The 19,782-nt window shown below is 34.7% G+C and overlaps 1 protein-coding gene across 7 annotated transcripts in view; it reads left to right on the forward strand.

Annotated features, from left to right (window-relative positions):
* Positions 1–19,782, forward strand: part of LOC135849518 (calmodulin-alpha) — a 97,532-nt gene that overhangs the window by 59,765 nt on the left and 17,985 nt on the right. For 6 of the 7 annotated variants that reach the window (XM_065369996.1, XM_065370000.1, XM_065370001.1 and 3 more), the window contains exons 2-4: positions 5,751–5,925; positions 10,155–10,397; positions 17,116–17,159. In XM_065369996.1, the coding sequence (XP_065226068.1) occupies positions 5,751–5,925; positions 10,155–10,397; positions 17,116–17,159 (462 nt within the window). The remainder of the gene's footprint in view (positions 1–5,750; positions 5,926–10,154; positions 10,398–17,115; positions 17,160–19,782) is intronic. The other variant, XM_065369997.1, reaches the window with a different exon arrangement.

The following is a 19,782-nucleotide window of genomic DNA, read 5'->3' on the forward strand; positions in this document are numbered from 1 at the left end:
AGATCCAATGAAGAGACGAGAATGAATGAGGGATGCGATGCGAATTAATTAATTTGCAGCTATTATGCTTGATGTGTTGGCATTCACGTGCGTTTAAAAATGAGTGAGGTAGAAGTGAAAAACGCACATGTATGATGTTACTTTTGCTGATAAGAAGGAATTTCAGAATTTTAGCCTACCCTCTGCGTGATTTGCAGTTCAACAAAAAATGTGGCATGGTGGTTTTCATTACATTTAGATTCGAGTCTTTTTGTCGTATGAGTTGCCACTTAAAAGGTGGCTCGTATATTTCTGTTTTTGGTGGGAAACTGCGTTCTGAAAAATGATTTCAAACTTTTGATCCCTGCAAAAGGGGCTAATAGTTCAGTAAAATCGAGATTCAAAATTCTGAATTTCGGGATGTTCGTAAAGAATTCAGAATCGTAAAATTAGGTTTCCAAGATTTAGCAGGGTTCATCTTTGAATTGTAATTTTGAGAATTCTGGTATAAAACGATAGGTTACGCGTACCCGTACACGGACGACATCTCTACTAGGACACCGAAGGTACATGAGTATGCTGATGCGGTGGTTTTGTGTAATGAGAAGTAAAAGAGAGCCAGTGCCAGAGACAGAGACAGATAAAGAGGGTGGTTGGGGGCGGAATAAATGGAAGAGCTGGTAGGTAGAGGCACTTTACGAGTGAACAAGCAAAGAGAGAGAGAGAGATAGAGATGCATAGCAGATATGAAAACCGAACGATGCTGCGGCGCGCCGCCGCCGTGCTCTTTGATGTGAGAATAATTCGATTTTTCGCGCTTCCGTTGCGCCACAACGGCGGAAATTTTCCAAGTTTTTCGCATTCGTTCGAGGTATCGATAACGACGAGTCGTTAGAATTTCTGCCAAACTGCCAAAGATCATTTCCCCCTCCTGTCATTAGTGCTTGCGAGTAATACGAGGTACTCTTTCCTTCGCGATTGTGTGCTTTGAAAATTCTAGAAAAGTGTGAGAAAATCGTTTTTGCCGAATGTGATGTTTTCGTGTTAAAAGTTGGCTCGAGAAAAATCCTCGGAAGCTCAAAACTTCGAAAATTATCCTTCATCATTATCTTGGTGTGTTTCTCAGCTGAATTCAGTCGAGTTCAACGTACAAATTTTAACGACCTTATCACGAGGCTAGGCTGGCTTTTATCTTCAAAAGAACGTGAAAAAAACTCATTTTGGTTACGACATTTTATTGGTTGAACTTTCACCACTACCAGCTCGAAAAGTATGTTTCGTAAAAGAAAACTTACGGTTAATAAAGTTGGAAAATTTCACGCTTTACGATTCCCATTCTATTCTTTATATTCGTAAAAAGTGTAATTTTTCCAAAAAAAAATTTTTGCTGCCAAGTCGACGGCGAATGTTTGGGAATTTTTTTTTATGGTCAAATTTTGTCCATTTCTTGCCTGATACGTGTGACATTTTGGACGAAACTTTGGAGCCGAATTTGTATTTAAGAGTATCTACTCGATATTGTGGCAGTGAAAAGTCACCGTGAACCGTGCAGCCCTCTCTTTTTACGGGGCTGTGTTGACTGCTGATCTCTGATCAAAGACGGAAAAAACGTATCTTAAGTGATGGAAATAATCGGGAGGTATTTCAGAGAATGTGAAACAGAAATCAGGTAAATGTAGGATACTTCTGTATTTGATGTCCCATCGTCATTTTACTGAAATTAATACGCTTAAAAAAAGTGCAAGCTGGCGAAATTACAGCTGTCGAATTACCGCCGGCTGCTGCTGGTAGCCTGATTGGCGGATTATAGTAGTCGTCAGGCGATATTTACCGCCAAGCGTTGTGTGAGAGACATGAATTTGATGAAACAGCTTATGCGATAGAAGTTTACACAGACGTAGATATACTGAGAAAATTTTGGATCGGATCCAGAATGCCAATTTAATATCTCAAATTAAAACCGAAGCGAAGTCACTTTACCGCCTTCTAGTTGTTTTTGTTGCGTGGTTTTTTCTCTTTGCTTCTCGCTATGGGTTCGATATGTGTAATTTTTTCACGCTTGGAAAATGGGAATATTCTTCGATTTTGCTTTAATTTTTTTTTTTCGAGTCGACATAACGAAGGAAAGAGAGAATTTCAAGGTTTAGAAAAACACTGTTCTTGGCAGAACAATAAGGGATGAGAATTAGGGTGAAATGTAAACATTTTTCTGAAAGTCAAGGTTTTAAGTAGCCTAGCATTTTTCAGTTGATTTGAATTCGATTCATTTTTAACCTCTGTTCATTCATTTTAACTAATTATTAGTGTTCATTTTTTTCAATTTTTGAGCCCCCTCCCTTCAATTTTGTAAGCCTCTTCTGCGCTTATCAGCTTGCTTTGAAGTTCAATAGTTTTTCGACTTTTGATGTTTTACTTGAAATTACATATTACTTCCGCGTTGTCTTATTGGTCAGTGTGAAGCGATTTGCATAATGTGTGATGTCGTCAACGTCGTATAATATTTATTATTATGAATCCGCGAATAAAAACACCAAAAAATGATTCACCTTCTTCGCGGGGCACCTACACGTACTGTGGGGAGAGGTCAAGAATGTTGAAGGTTCTTTTTTTTTTCATCTTGAATTATTCATCGATATAAAAATACCTGCGATTGTTGAGTATTCGATTGTTCTTGTGTTTGGTCGATTTCATTTTTTGGGAATCCCTCTTGCTAGTAGAAGTAGACGGAAAAGAGAATAAAAGTGAACTGAGCCGAACTAAATCGTAATTTTTTTTTGAAATTTACATTCGGAGTAAGTAAAGCAAAGACAGTTGAAGGAAAGGTAAAAGGAAGGAGGAATGGAAATTTCAATTAAAATGATGAAGTATCTACTTATTCGGTTGAAAAATACATAATGTATAATAATGAAAATTTACGGAAAGATACCGTATGCATAAATATAGCAAACGGCGGCGACGCAGAAAAACCATATTGTTGGGGAAGTGAGGCGAGGGGTTAAGGGGGTTAACGAGCTCTTCTTATATTCCGTCAGGCTGTGACGTTTGAGGCGACCTTGACGAACAATTAAACCTGTTATTTTTATTGATGTACGCGTTCTCGTATGTATTAAAAAAAGAGTAAAAAAAAAAACGAACACGACGGCGTAGGCGCGCGTGCGCAGGGTGCGCATGATAGCACCTAATTAATTATGGCAAAGCGTCGCGTCGTCGTAGAAAAAAGCACGCCGCTTTGCCATTGCTGTTGTCGCAGAAGCTGAAAGGGAATGAAAAATAATGGAAATGATACGTAGTGTGCTGATCGAAGAGAAAGAGAGAGGTAAATTGATACAAGACGTCTTCATCATCATCAGAGTAAAATAGCCTACGCTGGACGCGATCTCATTAGCGTGTGTGAAACGTACTTGCTAGTTTTATTTGCTTTTAATGAAATTGTACTCGACGAGCAGATACCCCTGCGATACCATTGAAAATTAAAAGTAGCGTGCGATGTGTCTCGGAATATCTGCAAGCCGAGAAAGTCAGATGTGAAGGCTTACCAAGGTCTCAAATATTTTCAAAAGAATTATAAAAAAATGTCGATTTTCGATAACAAACTTGCAATCTTTCGTGAATTAGCAGGCTTGTCAATAACCTGCAACCTAGTGGAATTTTTTTTGAGGCATTGCCCTTATTTTTATATGACTACTTGGTGCTAATCTTTTAAATAAATTGACATAAATGTGCTTTTTAGGCTGATGTTGTATGTACCAAAATTTGCCGGATGCCATTTCAGATTTTCAAACGCCAGGAAAAAAATTTGAATAGTTTCCTATGCATTGAGTCTGTCTTATTTTACAATAAATGGTCAAGGAACCCTGAAAAAATTGATCAATTATTGACATCTTTATTTCCGTTGCCTAAGTGATTAAATTGTAAAAAATGGAGTAAAAAAAGATTACAAAGAAATCAAGAAGTTGAATAAATTTTGCTGACTGGATAGAACCAGTTTTTCTTCAGTTTTGGAGGCAAGGGATCAGATCTCCTAAAGTTAGTGTTTTTTCTCCGAAAAACGTGATTTTTGTGTGTGATGGAGGAGGGGGCTATAAGACAGAAAAAATTGGAGCACAAAAATCGCAAATTGAAAGAATTCTCCATACTTTTAATTTAAAAAAAAATGAACCTGCATTGAATTTTTTAGGAAGGCAATAACGTGAAAAGGATCAGTAAATTTTCAGTTGCGTCCAGCTAAAGAAATTTGTCTCAAAATGCGTTACAGTTGAAATTTATGAGACCCTTGAAGACTTTTCTATCGCCCTTGAGGTAATTTCGATGACTCGTAAAAAATTACTTTGTACGATCACGGATGTGTTTGAAAAAGGGTTGAATAATTAATTGCTGCACCAGGACACGATGAGTGAAGTGTGCAAGGGTGTCGAAGCGAAGATTCGTTTGCGGCAGCAACGACGGCGGCGCTTACAGCTGGCCATTTTTCTAGACAATGTTGAATTGTAACTCACCTTGACCTATATATTATAAAGTTGAGGTTAGATTCGAGAAAAGTGCAACGACGATTATCTATCTACAAAATACGTTTATACGTGTTCGATCTTATGTAGCCGGCTACGTTTATCTTCGCTTTTCATATAATAGTGTAAATGTGCTGTATTATGTACGTATGTATACCTGTAAATATGTGCAATGAGAGCCTGCATTGAATCGAGTTACCTGTTGTGAAGTGTCAAGTCATGGCATAGTGTCGGTTGTGCACGCTTGTGTGGGTGGTTGGCTTATTCAGCTAAAGATGGATGAGGAATAGTGAGATGAAATTCTCCGTTTTTAGGCACCCTGTTTCCTGGTCAATTTTTTCAGTTATTTTTGAGCATTTTCTCATCATCCGACGAATTGAATGCACTCATATTTGAGAAAGTGTAGGTTGGTTTGGTGATAGCTCGAAACAGGTGAGGTAAGAAGAAGATCTGGATTCAAAAATTGGGATTGTCCTAATTTTGAATTGAGAAGGTGAAAAAGAAGAGAAAAATAGGGATGCAGCGAAAAATTTAAGTCAAGAACAATGGATTTACTCGTAGATACGGTCGAATATTGCATAATAAATTGAAATTTCGACTTCCTCGTGTGATCATTTTTGAAGGAAACCTGTTTTCTGACCTTGACATTAGGTTTGTCATACCCCACGCTTCCTTGGAGTGAATCCAGTGTACAAAAATTTCATTTGAGCCGATTCATCTGTTATCGATTATTCGACTACAAATTCAGCATTCTTTTTGAAATTCATTGATGCGAATTCCAGCGGTGTTGATGAGATGCTGAAATTTCGGTAGTGAAATTATGCCATTCATGATTCATGATGACAAAAAAGATATCGTGTAAAGTTGTAAACGTAAAACGTAGGTAGGTACTAGGTACCGATGTTTATATAGTATTTCTTTAGCCCCTTGAATGTTGATAATAGGCAACTGTGCGAAATATATGCACATGTGTATGGAAATTAGATAACACCGATGATGGTGGGTGGAAAGGGTCATGGCATTGAAGAAGGTGGAAAGGAAGTACATATTTCAACCGCATTTGTATATTCATGCCTCACGGACGAGTCTAATCTATATTATATCTGTACATTTACAAGTTGTTATTGTTTTTTTCCCTTCATTATTCGCTTTGTGCGATTACTATGTATGCTCGTTTTTAATTAAAATCATCGTACGTAATAATAAATCAAATCCGCGTGTAACGAGACGGTTTAATAATTTGTCTTTTCGTTTGTATCTTTACAGGCAGATCAACTAACAGAAGAACAGATCGCTGAATTCAAAGAAGCGTTTTCGCTGTTCGATAAAGACGGCGATGGAACTATTACCACTAAAGAATTAGGCACAGTTATGAGATCACTCGGTCAAAATCCCACCGAAGCCGAACTACAAGATATGATTAATGAAGTAGACGCCGATGGTGAGTGATAAATGCGGAAAAATTCGTGTATTTTAATTTTATGCCAAAAAATGTCTCCTGGGAGAGGTTTTTGCTGATTTTTTCTGTACGCGATCTACATAGAATCTAATGTTGAAAATATGGTAAATTGAATCGATTCTCTTCGATACTCCGATTGATTAAAAATATTGGTCAAGAATGTACTAAATTTTGAGTTCTTGTCGAGTTGATACAAAAAGAAATGCCAGAGCCCTTTTCCAAAAATGAATGATCGAAGGTTTTTTTTTTGAAATTTTAACATTTATTATTTTCTTGGAGGTTTATTTCTTGTGAGGACCCGAGGGTGTTCGAAAAACCTCCCTTTGAAGGTTTTGCAATAATTGTTGGAAAATTTCTTCAGATGTCCTGCAATTTGTTTTACAATTTTTTTGGGCGTCTGTCCAAAGTTCCAATTAGGTACATATGTTCTCTTGACGAAGGTGATTTTCGAAAAAAATTTCCAATTTCACAAACTACATAAATATATTTTTCTAAATTTTTAAAAATGAGTATTGATTGAAAACTTGCATTGTCTATCTACAATTCTACATTTCTCTCATTCTTTCGACATTTCGGCGATAAATTTTTTCTCGATGCGAAATCCATGGCACTCGTGCTTTTTGCTTCGCATAATTAAGTAAGTATATTTCAATAATCAGATGAAAAAATCGAATTTTTTCTGTTAAAATTACTTCAGTTGCGCTTTATATAAAATATATGTAGATTGTGCCCTGCGAACAAGTAGAGTGAAATTGCCGAGAGCGCAAAGCAGATGAAAATTACAAAAATGGGAAAATCAATAACGTGTAATAATTATAAATTAACCGGTAAACTAGTTTCTTTTTTTAGCGAGTAATTTTTTACGCGTTTATTGGTCGGGTTGCGGTGAATTTACATTTGAATATGGCTAGAATTTTAACGAAAAATTCAACGCTAAATTAATAGGTATTTGTACACTACGCGAGTACTTAGTTAGGTGTACCAAATTGAATAATACGTATGTTTTATTTGTACTCAGTTGGAAAATTTTTCGTTTTACCAAATTATAGGGGAATAACGTTATGGAAAAATCTAGACTGCAAAACACCAAAATGCATATATTAGAGAATGATGAACGTGTAATGCAATATTTTCGATGATACGAGATTTTAATTTGTACCTAAGGTTATTGTTGGGTGTTTTTTTTTTCATTTTGCTCGTTCGTAAACCGTGTTTTCACTTTACGTAATGATTTATGCTCTGCTTGTTGTTCGCACAGATGGTTGGTGTAATTTCATTCTTCTGTAATTTTTTGTTTCAACGATGTCATGATCTGAGATCTGACTGCATAAGGTGGGGGAGGGAAAATAATGCGCTCATTTTGTGATAATTTTTGTCCGTATGGTCGTGGAGCTGTAGGTTTTATCTTTTTCTTTCTATATTTCCATCAGTTGGTAGTTGAAATACGTATAAACGAATAGACTTTTGCCTTCGCTTTAATACGACAAGTAAAGCATTAGTTCCCACTCATTTGTTATTAAAGTGTAGGAGGATTTTTTGTACTCACATACGCTACAGTCAACTTGCGCGTATTTTTATTGCGTACCACGCAGCAGGAATCCAATGGTGGCGACTAAAAGCTTACATTATTCCTTATGCGATGTGATGAGAATAAAAAAGGTGGGCTCTATACCGATTTTGAAATACAATACAATACCTAAAATTTAAAACGACGATTTGTGTTGAAAACATTTCAAAGAAAAAATATTACGAATTTGGTATAATGGGGAAATATGCCCCAAGTTGAGTAAATTTTTTGTGATAGTTGTGGGATAAAAGTGCGAAAATTTCGATATTTTTAGATTATGGATTTTGTTTTTTTTTTTTTGTGAACTTGTCTTCGAGGAAAGTAAACCGAAAGTAGAAAAAAACTCGCCTCAATGAAACATAAAAAGTTGTTAGTGAAACGGTGTGTTGGGGGGTGAGGGGGCGGTAAATGTCTTCAAATCGCGTTCGATTTCTTTGAAGAGAATTTTTCTACTGGGTAAAATGATATAAAAAATGTTTTCAATTAGAATCGAATAATTTTTTCGAATTTTGGATGAAAAAGACGTCTGTATTTTAGTTACTTTGATCGAAATTAGAAATTTTTTTTTTGATAGATTTTCTGACGTTCAAATGGTCGAAAGGAAAATGGGATTATGAATGTTTGCTTTTCAGTGTTATAACCGCCCTCTCCTCTTGAAAACTCCAGTTTCATGGTTGAAAAGTAACATTTAAATTTTCTGATTGAAAAATCAGCTAAATTGTATGCTTGAAATAAAATTTGATATAATTATTGAAAAATTCTTGGAAAAAAGTTGAAAATTTGAACTAACCTAATTTACTACCAAAAAAAGGTCCTAGTGGAGTATTTTTCGTTTGGACTCATTAATAATTAGAACGTAAGTATATTGTTTTACCCCGTATGAAAATTCACCTCTTTAAATACGTATTTCTACTAACAGGTGGGTAAGAGACTAGAGAGTTAATCATAAAAAAAAAATATATGATAGAACGAGCAATTACCGCAGAAATACCTACGTCATAGAACATATGTTTTACTGTGTTTTACTCCCTTCGTACCTCGTTTACTTGAAACCTATTATCTGTCTTGACAAAATGTACGTATATACGTGTACTGTACTCGTAATTCTACGAAAATTGAATTTTTTACGCAGTATTTCGATGTACTCTTGTACTTGTACTGCCATTTGCCTCGTGTAAATCGAAATGAACAGAAATGTTTCATCATTCTCATTTTTTGGTGCAGTAATGGACGATGACGATACATATTGCTATCGTGTTGTTCATTACTCATTAGTTCTGTCTGTGAGTGTGTAATTTACTCGGTTTTATCGAAAATGTAGAAAATGGAAATATATTGTGTTGTCGAGACAACTGCGGGGAATTTTTGGTTGTTTTTTACGAGTAAGAGACCCTCCTCCAATTTTATTGATGAGAAGTGAAACTGAATGACTCATTTAATGATCCACCTCTCCCCCTATCAATTCCTGAATTCAACTTATCCGCAAATGAATTTGTTTTTAGTATATTGTTTGAGATCATTTCGAGGAAGAGAAGGGAAGGGCTTTAAAAATCCATAAAAAGTCTGAAATTTCATTTCTTGGAAAAATTGCCCAAAATGTTACTAAATAGATTTTGATTTTTTTTGGATATCTCGACATAGTGTTGACTTATTTTGGGGTCGCGGTTGAAGGAGAGTCGAAAAGAAAACTGGAAAAGTTCCATTTTGAAATTTTTCATGAAATCAAGAATAAAATAATGTAAGTAGTGAGTATGTTCAAGATTCTGTCGAATACTTTCACAAAATAATGTATGTAAAATCCCTGAAAAATTGTAGAAAAAACTCAAAAAAAAGTATTTTAAAAAAAGTATAATTCAAGTAAATAAATACATACATGTAATTTTCTTTTTGAAAATTTTGAAATTTTGTAGCTTGGTGGAAAAAAATTTCTGACTCAGAATTTTTTCGGTGTTTTGGCGTTTTTAGAAAAATCAGTCAAAAATCATTACAAGTTGGGGAAGTTTCAGAATAGAAAAAAGTTGGTTGGAAAAATCATCCAATTCTGAGAAATTTCATTTTTTTTTAGGAACTTTATCCGTATGGGGTTGAAAATGTTAGTTAAGAGAAATTTTGAATTTTTTTTGGGGGGGGGGGGCATGGTTTGTGCAGTTATTGATTGATCAGGTCAATTTTTAGTTGAGCAGCGTTCTCAATAAAGAATCGGAAAATACATTACTCTTTTGAGTTCCTCCAGATTTTGATACAGATTTCAATTGATAGTTACCTGAGACTAGAACATCTGCAAAAAATAAATCTGCAAATATGAATTTTCAAAATTATCGAATAAGTTACAGGCAGGAGTTTGAAAGAACTTTTCATTCATCAAATAAAAATGGACGAAAATGAACCTACATTTGATATATTGTAAGATTGAAATCTCAGGTTCATCTTCGAGTAAAATTTTGTAAAAAATTACATCCTGGGTGTATTTTTTTTGAGAAATTAATTTGTCTGTGGCCTCTTGAACGGTTGGTCTATCAACCCCCCCCCCCCCAGCCTGCACTATTTAGGTATCTTATCTATTTAAATAAAAAATAATGTAATTTGTGAAAATTGAAAAAATTTTAACAATTTTTGTCTAATATTCACTTTTGTTTGCGCGCAGGAAACGGTACCATAGACTTTCCGGAATTTTTAACGATGATGGCAAGAAAAATGAAAGACACAGATAGTGAAGAAGAAATCAGGGAGGCTTTCCGAGTTTTCGACAAAGACGGTAACGGTTTTATCAGCGCAGCCGAGTTGCGACACGTGATGACAAATCTCGGTGAAAAACTAACAGACGAAGAAGTCGACGAAATGATCAGAGAAGCAGATATAGACGGCGATGGCCAGGTTAATTATGAAGGTAGGTGATCAAACGAGTCGAAATTTTATAACGACGTTGAGCGTGATTATAAAGCTTCAGATTTTTTTTATAATTTTTTTTTTTATTACGTGTAAATTTGATAGACGGCGTTCAGGTTTTTCTCTCAATCTTCTACGAGATGGCGTTAAGCTATGGTGTATTAGCGTATTTTTTTGGCTTTTTTTTCTTGACACTTTTTCTCTAACTTCACAGTTTTTTGTTTTTGGTTTTTTCATTTTGGTTTTTTATTTTTTTATTTTTTATACCAATATGAAGGATTTTTTTCATGTTCAGAGAGTGTTGATTTTTTTCGGTTGTTAGAGAGTGGATTATTTTGTTCACCTTCTCGTTTGCGAATTAAGTCGTCAAGTTGCAGTATATTGGTGTCCCTAGACGCGACGGTGGATTATTTTTGAGCGTGTAGGAGTGTATAGTGTACTGTACGGTCGTGTTGATTTTGCGTCGATGAAATAGAGAGACGTGATGATGGTTTCAGATTAGACGAGGGTAATAATTTTCATTCGTCGACGATTCGATCGCTACGAAATGTATTGAGACGCGGTTCGCGAGATGGGAATGGTGCAAAATTACGACTCCGAAGACGTACGGATATGTGCGGAGAATACGAATTTTGTCATCGCCGCGTGTGCAACCTTTTTTTCTTATTTTTTTGGTAAACATTACGACATCTCGAGTATATATAAGGGATTTTTCTGGTAAATTTGAAAACTCACCGATGTACATTCGAATCGACGATGCGCGAAGTAAATCGAATAAAAGACGATGGAACGAGCGGGGCGAGAGGTACTTTTTCTCTTTTTTTTTTTTTTTTTTGAAAGATATGTCAATTTGTTTTGGTTCATTAATAATGTTAGTGCAGAAATCTTTTTCGCGTGTTGGGTGGATTTTTTCTTTCTTTCTTTTCTATTTCGTCGATTTTTCAGCGTATTCTGCTGGCAGTGTATGCTGTGTAGTGTGTATAGTCAGTCACCGGTGGGAATTCACGCGCGGAATACGTGTTCCCAAAAATTTACTAGTGAAGTAAAGGGTACAAGGATAGAGGAAGGGGGTGGCGTGTGAGATTTTGAAACGAATGTATGTACATGTATGTATGTGTGTGGCTATACCACGTATATTCGGTTAGCCATTCTTGGTTTGGTTATTCGTGAAAATGTACGTAGGTACGTATATACAGTTGGGCGAATTATTGGCCTGGAAAACTCGGACCGGAATGAATTTTCGAGTTGTGTTATTTTCGCTGGTTGGCTGGCTCACGCTGTGTCGAGTTTTGATGAAATTATCAGCAGCAGCAGCGGCGGCGTTTTCTCGGGGTAGATGCGAATAATTTTGATACGGCGGTGTATAATACAATATGTATTCTTCTTCTTGATGTATTCTGTATACTGTTCTGATGCTGTTATACTGTATCTCTCTATACCACTATGTTCTACCTACGTATCGTATATATACTACCTAGACTTACCCTTTGTCCGCGTGTATAGGTACCTAAATCTGTGGTGTACGTATACGTATGTGTATTATATTTAACCCAGCATCGTTCGATGTGTGTGTGTGAATATGAAAATTTATGCGAAGTAGTGTTTTACTCGTATCTTTCTTCCACCACGACTAAACTGTACTCGTATTTTCAAAATGCTATCGCGGTAGGGGCGGATAAACGAGATTTGGTCAAGCGATACGTTCATATCGTAGGCAAAAGAGCTCGAATGGTTCGAAAACCGCGTCGAAATAATTACAAATTTCGTGGCTACTAATTGGAAATTTCGTTGCGGTGAATATTTCGATGGATCTCGGCTGAAATTTATGGTTTTGCGAAGGATACGACGCGATGTGTCCTTGTTTGATCGTCAGTTTGCCGAGTTAAATGACCCTTCTCTGTGCCTTCCCTCTTTATCCAATTTTACTTTATTTGATTTTTGAATTATTTTTGTTGGTTTTCAAAATAAATTGGGTGTCTAAAGTTGTATTTGGTATTTTGAAGCGATTGATGTAAATGTGGATATTTCACTTGAAAAAATTGATTCAGTTTTCAGTTTTGAGTACGAAAAATACAATTTTTTGGCAACTTTTTTTCAAGTTAAGAAATTTTTGAGCATTTTTTAAAAAAATTTTTTGAAAAAAATGTTGGTTGGTGCGATTATTGAAGGGTTTTTCCCCCTGAAAGATCATTTTCGGAGAGTCTCTACTACAATTATTTCAATGGAGTTCTTCTACAAAAAATTTTTCTCAGGTGAAGAATCACTCCCCTCAACATTTTAAGGGGTTTTACGCTATCTTCGACTGTTTGGTGTGAAACAGAAGATATTTCAGGGTAATGACCCTAAATTTTTTCTTTTTTTTTGACCCCAACAACGACCCCAAAATTTACTTATGAAACTTCAAATTGATGTAAAAGAAAGTCCCAAATCTGAAATGACAAAAAAAAATTATTTTTACATTTTTCAGCGTTTTTTCTACCACTTTGCTTCTTTATGAATTATGACCATAAAACCGTTTGGAAATGCGTTTTCCCGCCTAAAGTGGTCATTTTCATTGACATTTTTTTTCAGGCTGAATTTGAACCAAATCATTAAATTTTTCTGTTTCATAATTTTTTTTAAAATGTGACTTGCGCCGTTTTGGGAATCCCTGATACCCCTTCCGGATTAATGCCAGCTCGAAATACATCGTAGGTACTACATTGAAATTTCAGTAAAATTATATTTTTTCGATTTTTTCCTACCTACTTACCTACTTATTTTTTATCAGATGTGATTATTTTTCAATTGGAAAAAATGTACCTTTACCTGTCCACTAATTTTCTGAGGAAATCACTTCTTCCAATTCTTCTAATCGAACTGAACTTACATCATCAAACAAGCAAATGCTTCAATTACGAATGTCTGTTAAGGATAAATGCGAATACGCGTCCATTTATTATGCGTAGATTGTAGAATCATGTATTTTATCCGCCCCTTAACGAATAATTTGTGTTCTACCGTAAAAACACCCGTTCGGATATTTTAATAATTTTTTTTTCTTCACAGTATCTGTCTACGAATTTCTACGTACTTTATAGCAATGTTGTGTAGCAGTTGGTATTTTTGCAGTATTAGAAAGAAGAAAAATGATTTGAACTTTTTGGTGTTTTTATCTTCTCGTATTCGTATTTGCAAATTAGCTCTTTTTATTCTTGAGGAAAATCTGTAATACAAATAATTACTTAACTACTTACTCGCAAAACATGGCGTGAGAAAAACAAGGCCGAGTGTTATTTGATTTACCGATTTTATTTAGTTTTTATTTATTCTTTTTTTTTTAATTCTGTTTTTGTTTATTTTTATTTTTTTTTTGTTTAGAGGTTGATTAGAAATATGTACTACGTATTTACTTTACTATATTCACCGACTGGAAATAGCTATCAGCCACCGAGTATACTTGTATATATTTAGTATTTTTTTTTTTCATTTTTCGTCCTTTAAGATTTGCGTGTTCGAGTTGCTAGTCGTAGGATATCGGGCTATCTCACGTTTATTTTTGTGGAACGAAAATCAAAAATGCCTTAGCTATATGCCTATGTGCGATGCAGCGTTAAATTTTATGATTTATTTTCTTCTCGCGCTTTCGTTTCTTTTTTGGCGATTTTGTAGAATGATGAAAGAGTGCAAAATTACGATGTACCTGCTACCTGCGTCCTCCTGCGTAGCCTATGTATTGGTAATATTATAGGCTCGTTCGTTCGTATCATATCGGTGAATCGATATTTCGATATTTTCGAAGCGAAATAACGCGATAATATGTTGGGAAAAATTTCCACGTCGAATGTGCAATGCAATGTAATGTAGGTACTCGTATGTAGCATTTAGAAGTGTACTATGTACTTACGTGCGTAGTGTACGAATTTCGATAATGAAGTCTTACTAGAAGCCTGAATTTTTTCATTGCGGTTTACCTTCGTTTATTGGAATTTATTACGGGGTAATTTTTTGTTTGATTTTCATCAGCGCCAAAAATACTCTACGTGATGTTTGCTCTGTTTCTCTCGAGATGCGAATTTTTCAACGTGCGATTATTCTATTTTTTAGATAAAGATAATCTGTTTGGCGTTCGTATTTCTTTTTCTCTTTTTTCTGCCTTCCTTAGGTGTTCTCGTCTCGTGCTGTAAGTGTTTCTTTTTTATTCCGTTCACCTTTCTGTTTTTTGTTTTTATTTTGATTTATTGGAGTACGTTCGTATAGCGTACGTTCATCTGGATTTTACGATTTTACTACTGGTAGTTTGAGTTTGCCCTTGATTCGCACAAAAAATATTTTGCTTTGGTTTATTCTTCTGTTTTCTTTTTCTTTACGTTCATTTGCAGTATATCTGCGTATTCATCAGAGAAAGTTTCCGGTAATTTTTACACCTTCGTGATTTCTACGTAGATGATGAAAATAATGGCGAATAGATTCGTAATAGAATTACCAGTGTTTTAAGATTTTTTTCAATTTTTTTTTTCAACAGTATGTACATAAGGTGGAAAAATTCTACGTTGACTTTTCATCAAAAGTTAGGCTTAAATTCGTAGTTCCTTGAATTTTTGTGACTTTGAAAATCACTGTTTCACTTATTTTCTGTACGTCATTTTAGACTTCCTGTTTTGGGTATTTTGATTGTTTTGTGTGTTCGAAAAAACCAAGCTTCCATAAGATCTCAGCAAGACCTCGTATGTTTTTGTTTTAAAATTGAATTTTGGAATCAATTTTTTAGTTTTTGATTGGCCTCCGGATTCAGGTGCATATTCGATTGGTTGAATAGGTTATTCTCTTGAAAAGGAAAAAGCAAATGCCCAAGAATTTTGTAAAATGTCGTTAAAAAAAAATTGAAATTAAAAATTTTGTGATCATGACATGCCATTTTTGAGGGGAGTGGGGGGGAGGTAATAACGACCCATTGATTCATTTTGAAAATGTCTTTTTTTGATTTTGAAATTTTACTTAAAAATAATGCCATTTAATTTTTTTTTCATTTTGATTTTTTGAAAATGATTGTAAGGAAATTCCATTTCAGCTTTTTTTAGGGAGGAATGGGGAAATTAAAAACTTTTTCAATTCAAAAAAAATCAAAATTTTCATTTTAGTCATTTTGCAGGAACCCCCCCCCCTCCCTCTTGTGTTAGTTGTTGATGAATGTTTGTAAATCGATTATCGATATAGTTGGCAAATTTCAATTATGGATTCTTAACTGGTTTGAAAAATATCGATTCACCCGGTATCATTTTCAAAACTCTTAATTCAATGATTTTTTTACTATGGGTGTAGGGAGGATGAATTTTTTGAAATTTTTTGTAACAATAAATATTTTACAATGTGCATCAATTATTTTCTTGATAATTACTATAAACGACTTCAGTCTAAAGATGGCCACAATTCCTTTTGTTTTTTTGAAATAATGATTACAATTTATTGTGTTCCTATGTTGTTCTTTTTTTTCAATTCTGCTTGACGAATTGAAATGAGGCAAGCATGAATTCCCCCTTAGAAAACGAAATAAAAAAGCACTCGACGAGTACCCAAAAATTAGTGTCACTTACTTCGATTCATATTTTTAAAAGCACATAAGTCGTCGTCGTTGTCGTCTAAGCCACTACAGTGGCAACAGCAACATCAGCACAGTGAGCGGTACCAACCACTTTCAACAGTCCTAAATACCAATTCAAAAATTCGTGGAAAACTTTTACAGAACTTACGACTTACATACTCGAAACTTGAAAAAAAAAAGGAAGAGAGAGTTTAGCGCGCATACTGGTAATTTACGAGTTCGATTGGCTCGCAATTAGTAAAATTAAAAAGAAATTGGGATAGGAGACGGGGGCAGGGGCAGCGAAGAAAGAGCTATCGCGTTGCTCGTACATACTATTTTTTTCTGTTGTTGTACCGCTTTCTGGAAATTTTTCTAACCGGCCACTGTGATCGCTGACTGGCTTTGTTGTTGTTTTTTATACGATATTTTTATTTATTATTTTTTTTTCAATTATCTTAAAACATAGGATATACTAGAATTGGCTTTTAGCTTTTCCCTTTGTTAATTATGGTTAATGCTGTGTAGAAATTTGAGCACGTTTTGCTGTCTTGAGCTTTTGGAAAATGTCGCAGCGCCGCGCCGCCGCGCAGCGAAGTTCTTGTTGTATACTATTAGAAGGCTGTGTATACTACTATTTTGCCTATCTACTGTTACCTATATCTATTTTTTCATCCCTTTTGTACGTTTCAATAGCGTACAAAACTCGTGCAATTCATCACTACCTATGGTAGTAGGAACAGGAAGTACATGTACTTCGTTGTGTTTTTTTTTTCGGCTATCAAAGAGGAGAAGAAACCCTGTCAAATGCTTTGAAAATGTCGAATTTCGATACAATTTTTTTCAATCCGAATAACGATTCGCCGTTTATGATACGGTCGCGGCCGGAAGAAGGCGTATATTAGGAGCGGATATTCGATTTATTTCTGTGTCAAAATTATCAACGATGATACAATATTCAAATCTCAAAGGACGAATTTAAGATAATTTAGTTTGGTAGTAGAAAAAATGATAGGGAATTTTTTTTATACAGCGAAAAAATACTCGTATATATGAAATTACGCGATTGTATTTCTTCGTTTTTCTATTTATTCAATTTTTTTTTTTTTTTTTTCTGTCGTCGGACATAAAGATATACTTTTCTTTTCTCCTATTACAGATTTCCATACTCTTGCTCAAATCATTCTCACCCGAACTACCTCGGTCAGTGATGATTTCTCCTTTTCAGATTGTAATTGTTTAATGTTATTGTAGTAAAGTTGTTGTTGTTGTTGATGTTGTTGTCGTTATAGTAAATTAGCGCAGTTGATGTTGCAATACCTATATTTTCTCTGTTGAATTCTGTTGCGTCGCCACCGCCTTGTGTGCATTATTAGAGCATAGTTGGCTGTGTATTTCTTTTGTTGTTGTTGTTGTTGTTGTTGTTCTTACTTGCCGAGCTTTTTTTTTTACGTATGCGAATAATTTTTTGTTTTCTTCAAATTTTCGAGTTTACTTTAGCGGAGTTGGTGATTTATACAACTGCATTACACACATTGATATTTTTTTATACCTTTACCTATACTTTCTAACGTGTTGTTTTTGTCTAATTGTGTCTTCGGATGCGTGGTTTTATTTATTTATCTATGATTTTTTTTTTTGTCTATTCATCTTTCATCGTATATTATTCCTTATAAATGTATACTTAAAACCTGCATATACAGTACGTCATTCTTGCCTACATTTTTCGTAGGCCTACACCTATCGCCTACCTAAGTACCTACGTAGAAATATTAATTTTTGTGTAATGAATGTTGCCTGTGTAATGTGTGTGTGTGTGTGTGTTAATTTTTCATCTCTTTTTCTAAATATGTACCTACCTTTGTATTTGTATTTTTTGTTTCAAATTTTCATTTCTTTTCGCCATTTGATTTGTTGCTAACGTATTATAATTTCGCCGAAGAGAAGAGAAATGATGAATAAACGAAGAGAGAGAATGGCGGAGATGAGAACTCAGTCGTAAGTCGATCGAATAGGAATTTTTTAGGTGAGATGTTGGTTTTTTTTTTTTAATAATTCTGTTATCCGTCGATGAATTTATTTTGGCAGCTGGTTAAGATACAGCGTGTGCGTTGGCAAACGATGTAAAATAGTGTATCGAGTACGGTGAACGGTGCGGAGACGTTGGCTATAATATTTTTAGCAAAAAGGCCAGGCCAAGCATGCTGCACTGCGGTGTCTGTGTGATATGATGGGCTGATGGGTCATCGGGGTGTGTACGTATTAGTCTAAATAGACTGTTGTAGTGTATTTTGTCTACGTGTTGGTTAGACTTTGTTTCCGTGTACGTAATAAGGGTAATTTGGTGTAAGTACTTTGGTGTTGGTCGATTTTGGGTACATATCGGAGGGCGTCAGTAGGTGAAAAATTGATTCGATTCGAGAGATAAAGTGAGCTGCGGGTGGTTATATGTACAGGCTGATTTGTCAAAGACGATGGGAATTTCTCGATGAATCTTCGTGGAACGAGCATTATTGAGAAATAATTGATCTTCTGGATGAGAAGAGAGAAAATGAGAGTAACGAAGTTCTTCGATTTGTTTGATTTGATCGATTCGAAGTTATTTTTATAAAAATATGCACTCATCAATTTTTTGAAAATTGTCTATCCAAAATATGTTCATTTTTCGTGCTTTATTATTTTTCCATCAAAAATTAGCAAAATTCCGTCTCTCGAAATTTCAAAAAATAAATCCCATTTTACAAAGCCAAAAATTGGATCTTCATCAATGTTTTCTAGAACTGCTCGTCTTTGATTTTTTTTTTTTTTGAGTCAGTGAGGGGTATTTTGAACGAAAGTTATAGAGTGATATGAAAACCATGGAGAAAATTCAGATCTTCTAGTCGAACCCCAATTTATATGTACTGGGGTTTCAACTTTCAAAATTTGTGATATGATAAAAAAATGAGAAAATTCTTTTTTTGAAAAAATATCCTATGACTATTGAAACAGTTTTTGATAATTCATGATGTCTAACGGATCATGCAAGTCGTGCAATCCACGTAAAAATCATGCATTAACCAAAAAATTCCAGAATCTGAATCAGCTCCAAAAAAATTGTTACATTCTGAATGTGAATTTTGAATTCTGAAAATCAAAATGACGTAAATAACTGGGCCAAAATTTTCAGAATTGTTTTTTTTTATCTGAAAATGACTTTGGTTTGTTTACTGAGAATTGACATTTTTTTCATGAGTTTTTTAATGGTCATTATTTTCCCGAAAAATTGTCATCTTTTTTCATTAAAGTGAAAATTTCTCGAATTTTTGCCAACTCCCCCCCTCCTTCAACAGGGTGTCCACAGGTCTGGAAAACCTGGAAAACCTGGAAAAGTCAGGGAATTTGGTCGGTCTGGAAAAGTCAGGGAAAAGTCAGGGAATTTCGTAATTTTCACGCAAAATCTCTGGAATTTTGAAAAAACGAATCAATTGAAAATTTTGAATAAGGACCTGTGATGAAAGGAAAACACTGTTTTTCACTTCTCGAAACGCAAATTTTCAAAAGCTTTTGCCCTCGCTTCGCTCGGGCTTGTTTTCTTTTCTCTTTCAAAAACAACATGAAAATTTCTAGATTATAAAAATCAAGTTTTTATGCCAAAAAATGAACTCCTCACGAAAAAAACATCGTTTTTAAGCATCTCGAATGTACATACAAATTTACAAGAGCTTTCGCCCTCGTTTGGGCCTGTTCTGTTTTCTTTTTCAAAAAAAAAAAAAAACATAATTCAAATATTCTAAAATTTTAAAAGCCAAAAAAAAGCTACTTGTCCTCACATAAAAAAACCTGG

The sequence above is a fragment of the Planococcus citri genome, chromosome 5, assembly GCF_950023065.1.
Source record: "Planococcus citri chromosome 5, ihPlaCitr1.1, whole genome shotgun sequence".
Lineage (NCBI taxonomy): Eukaryota > Metazoa > Arthropoda > Insecta > Hemiptera > Pseudococcidae > Planococcus > Planococcus citri.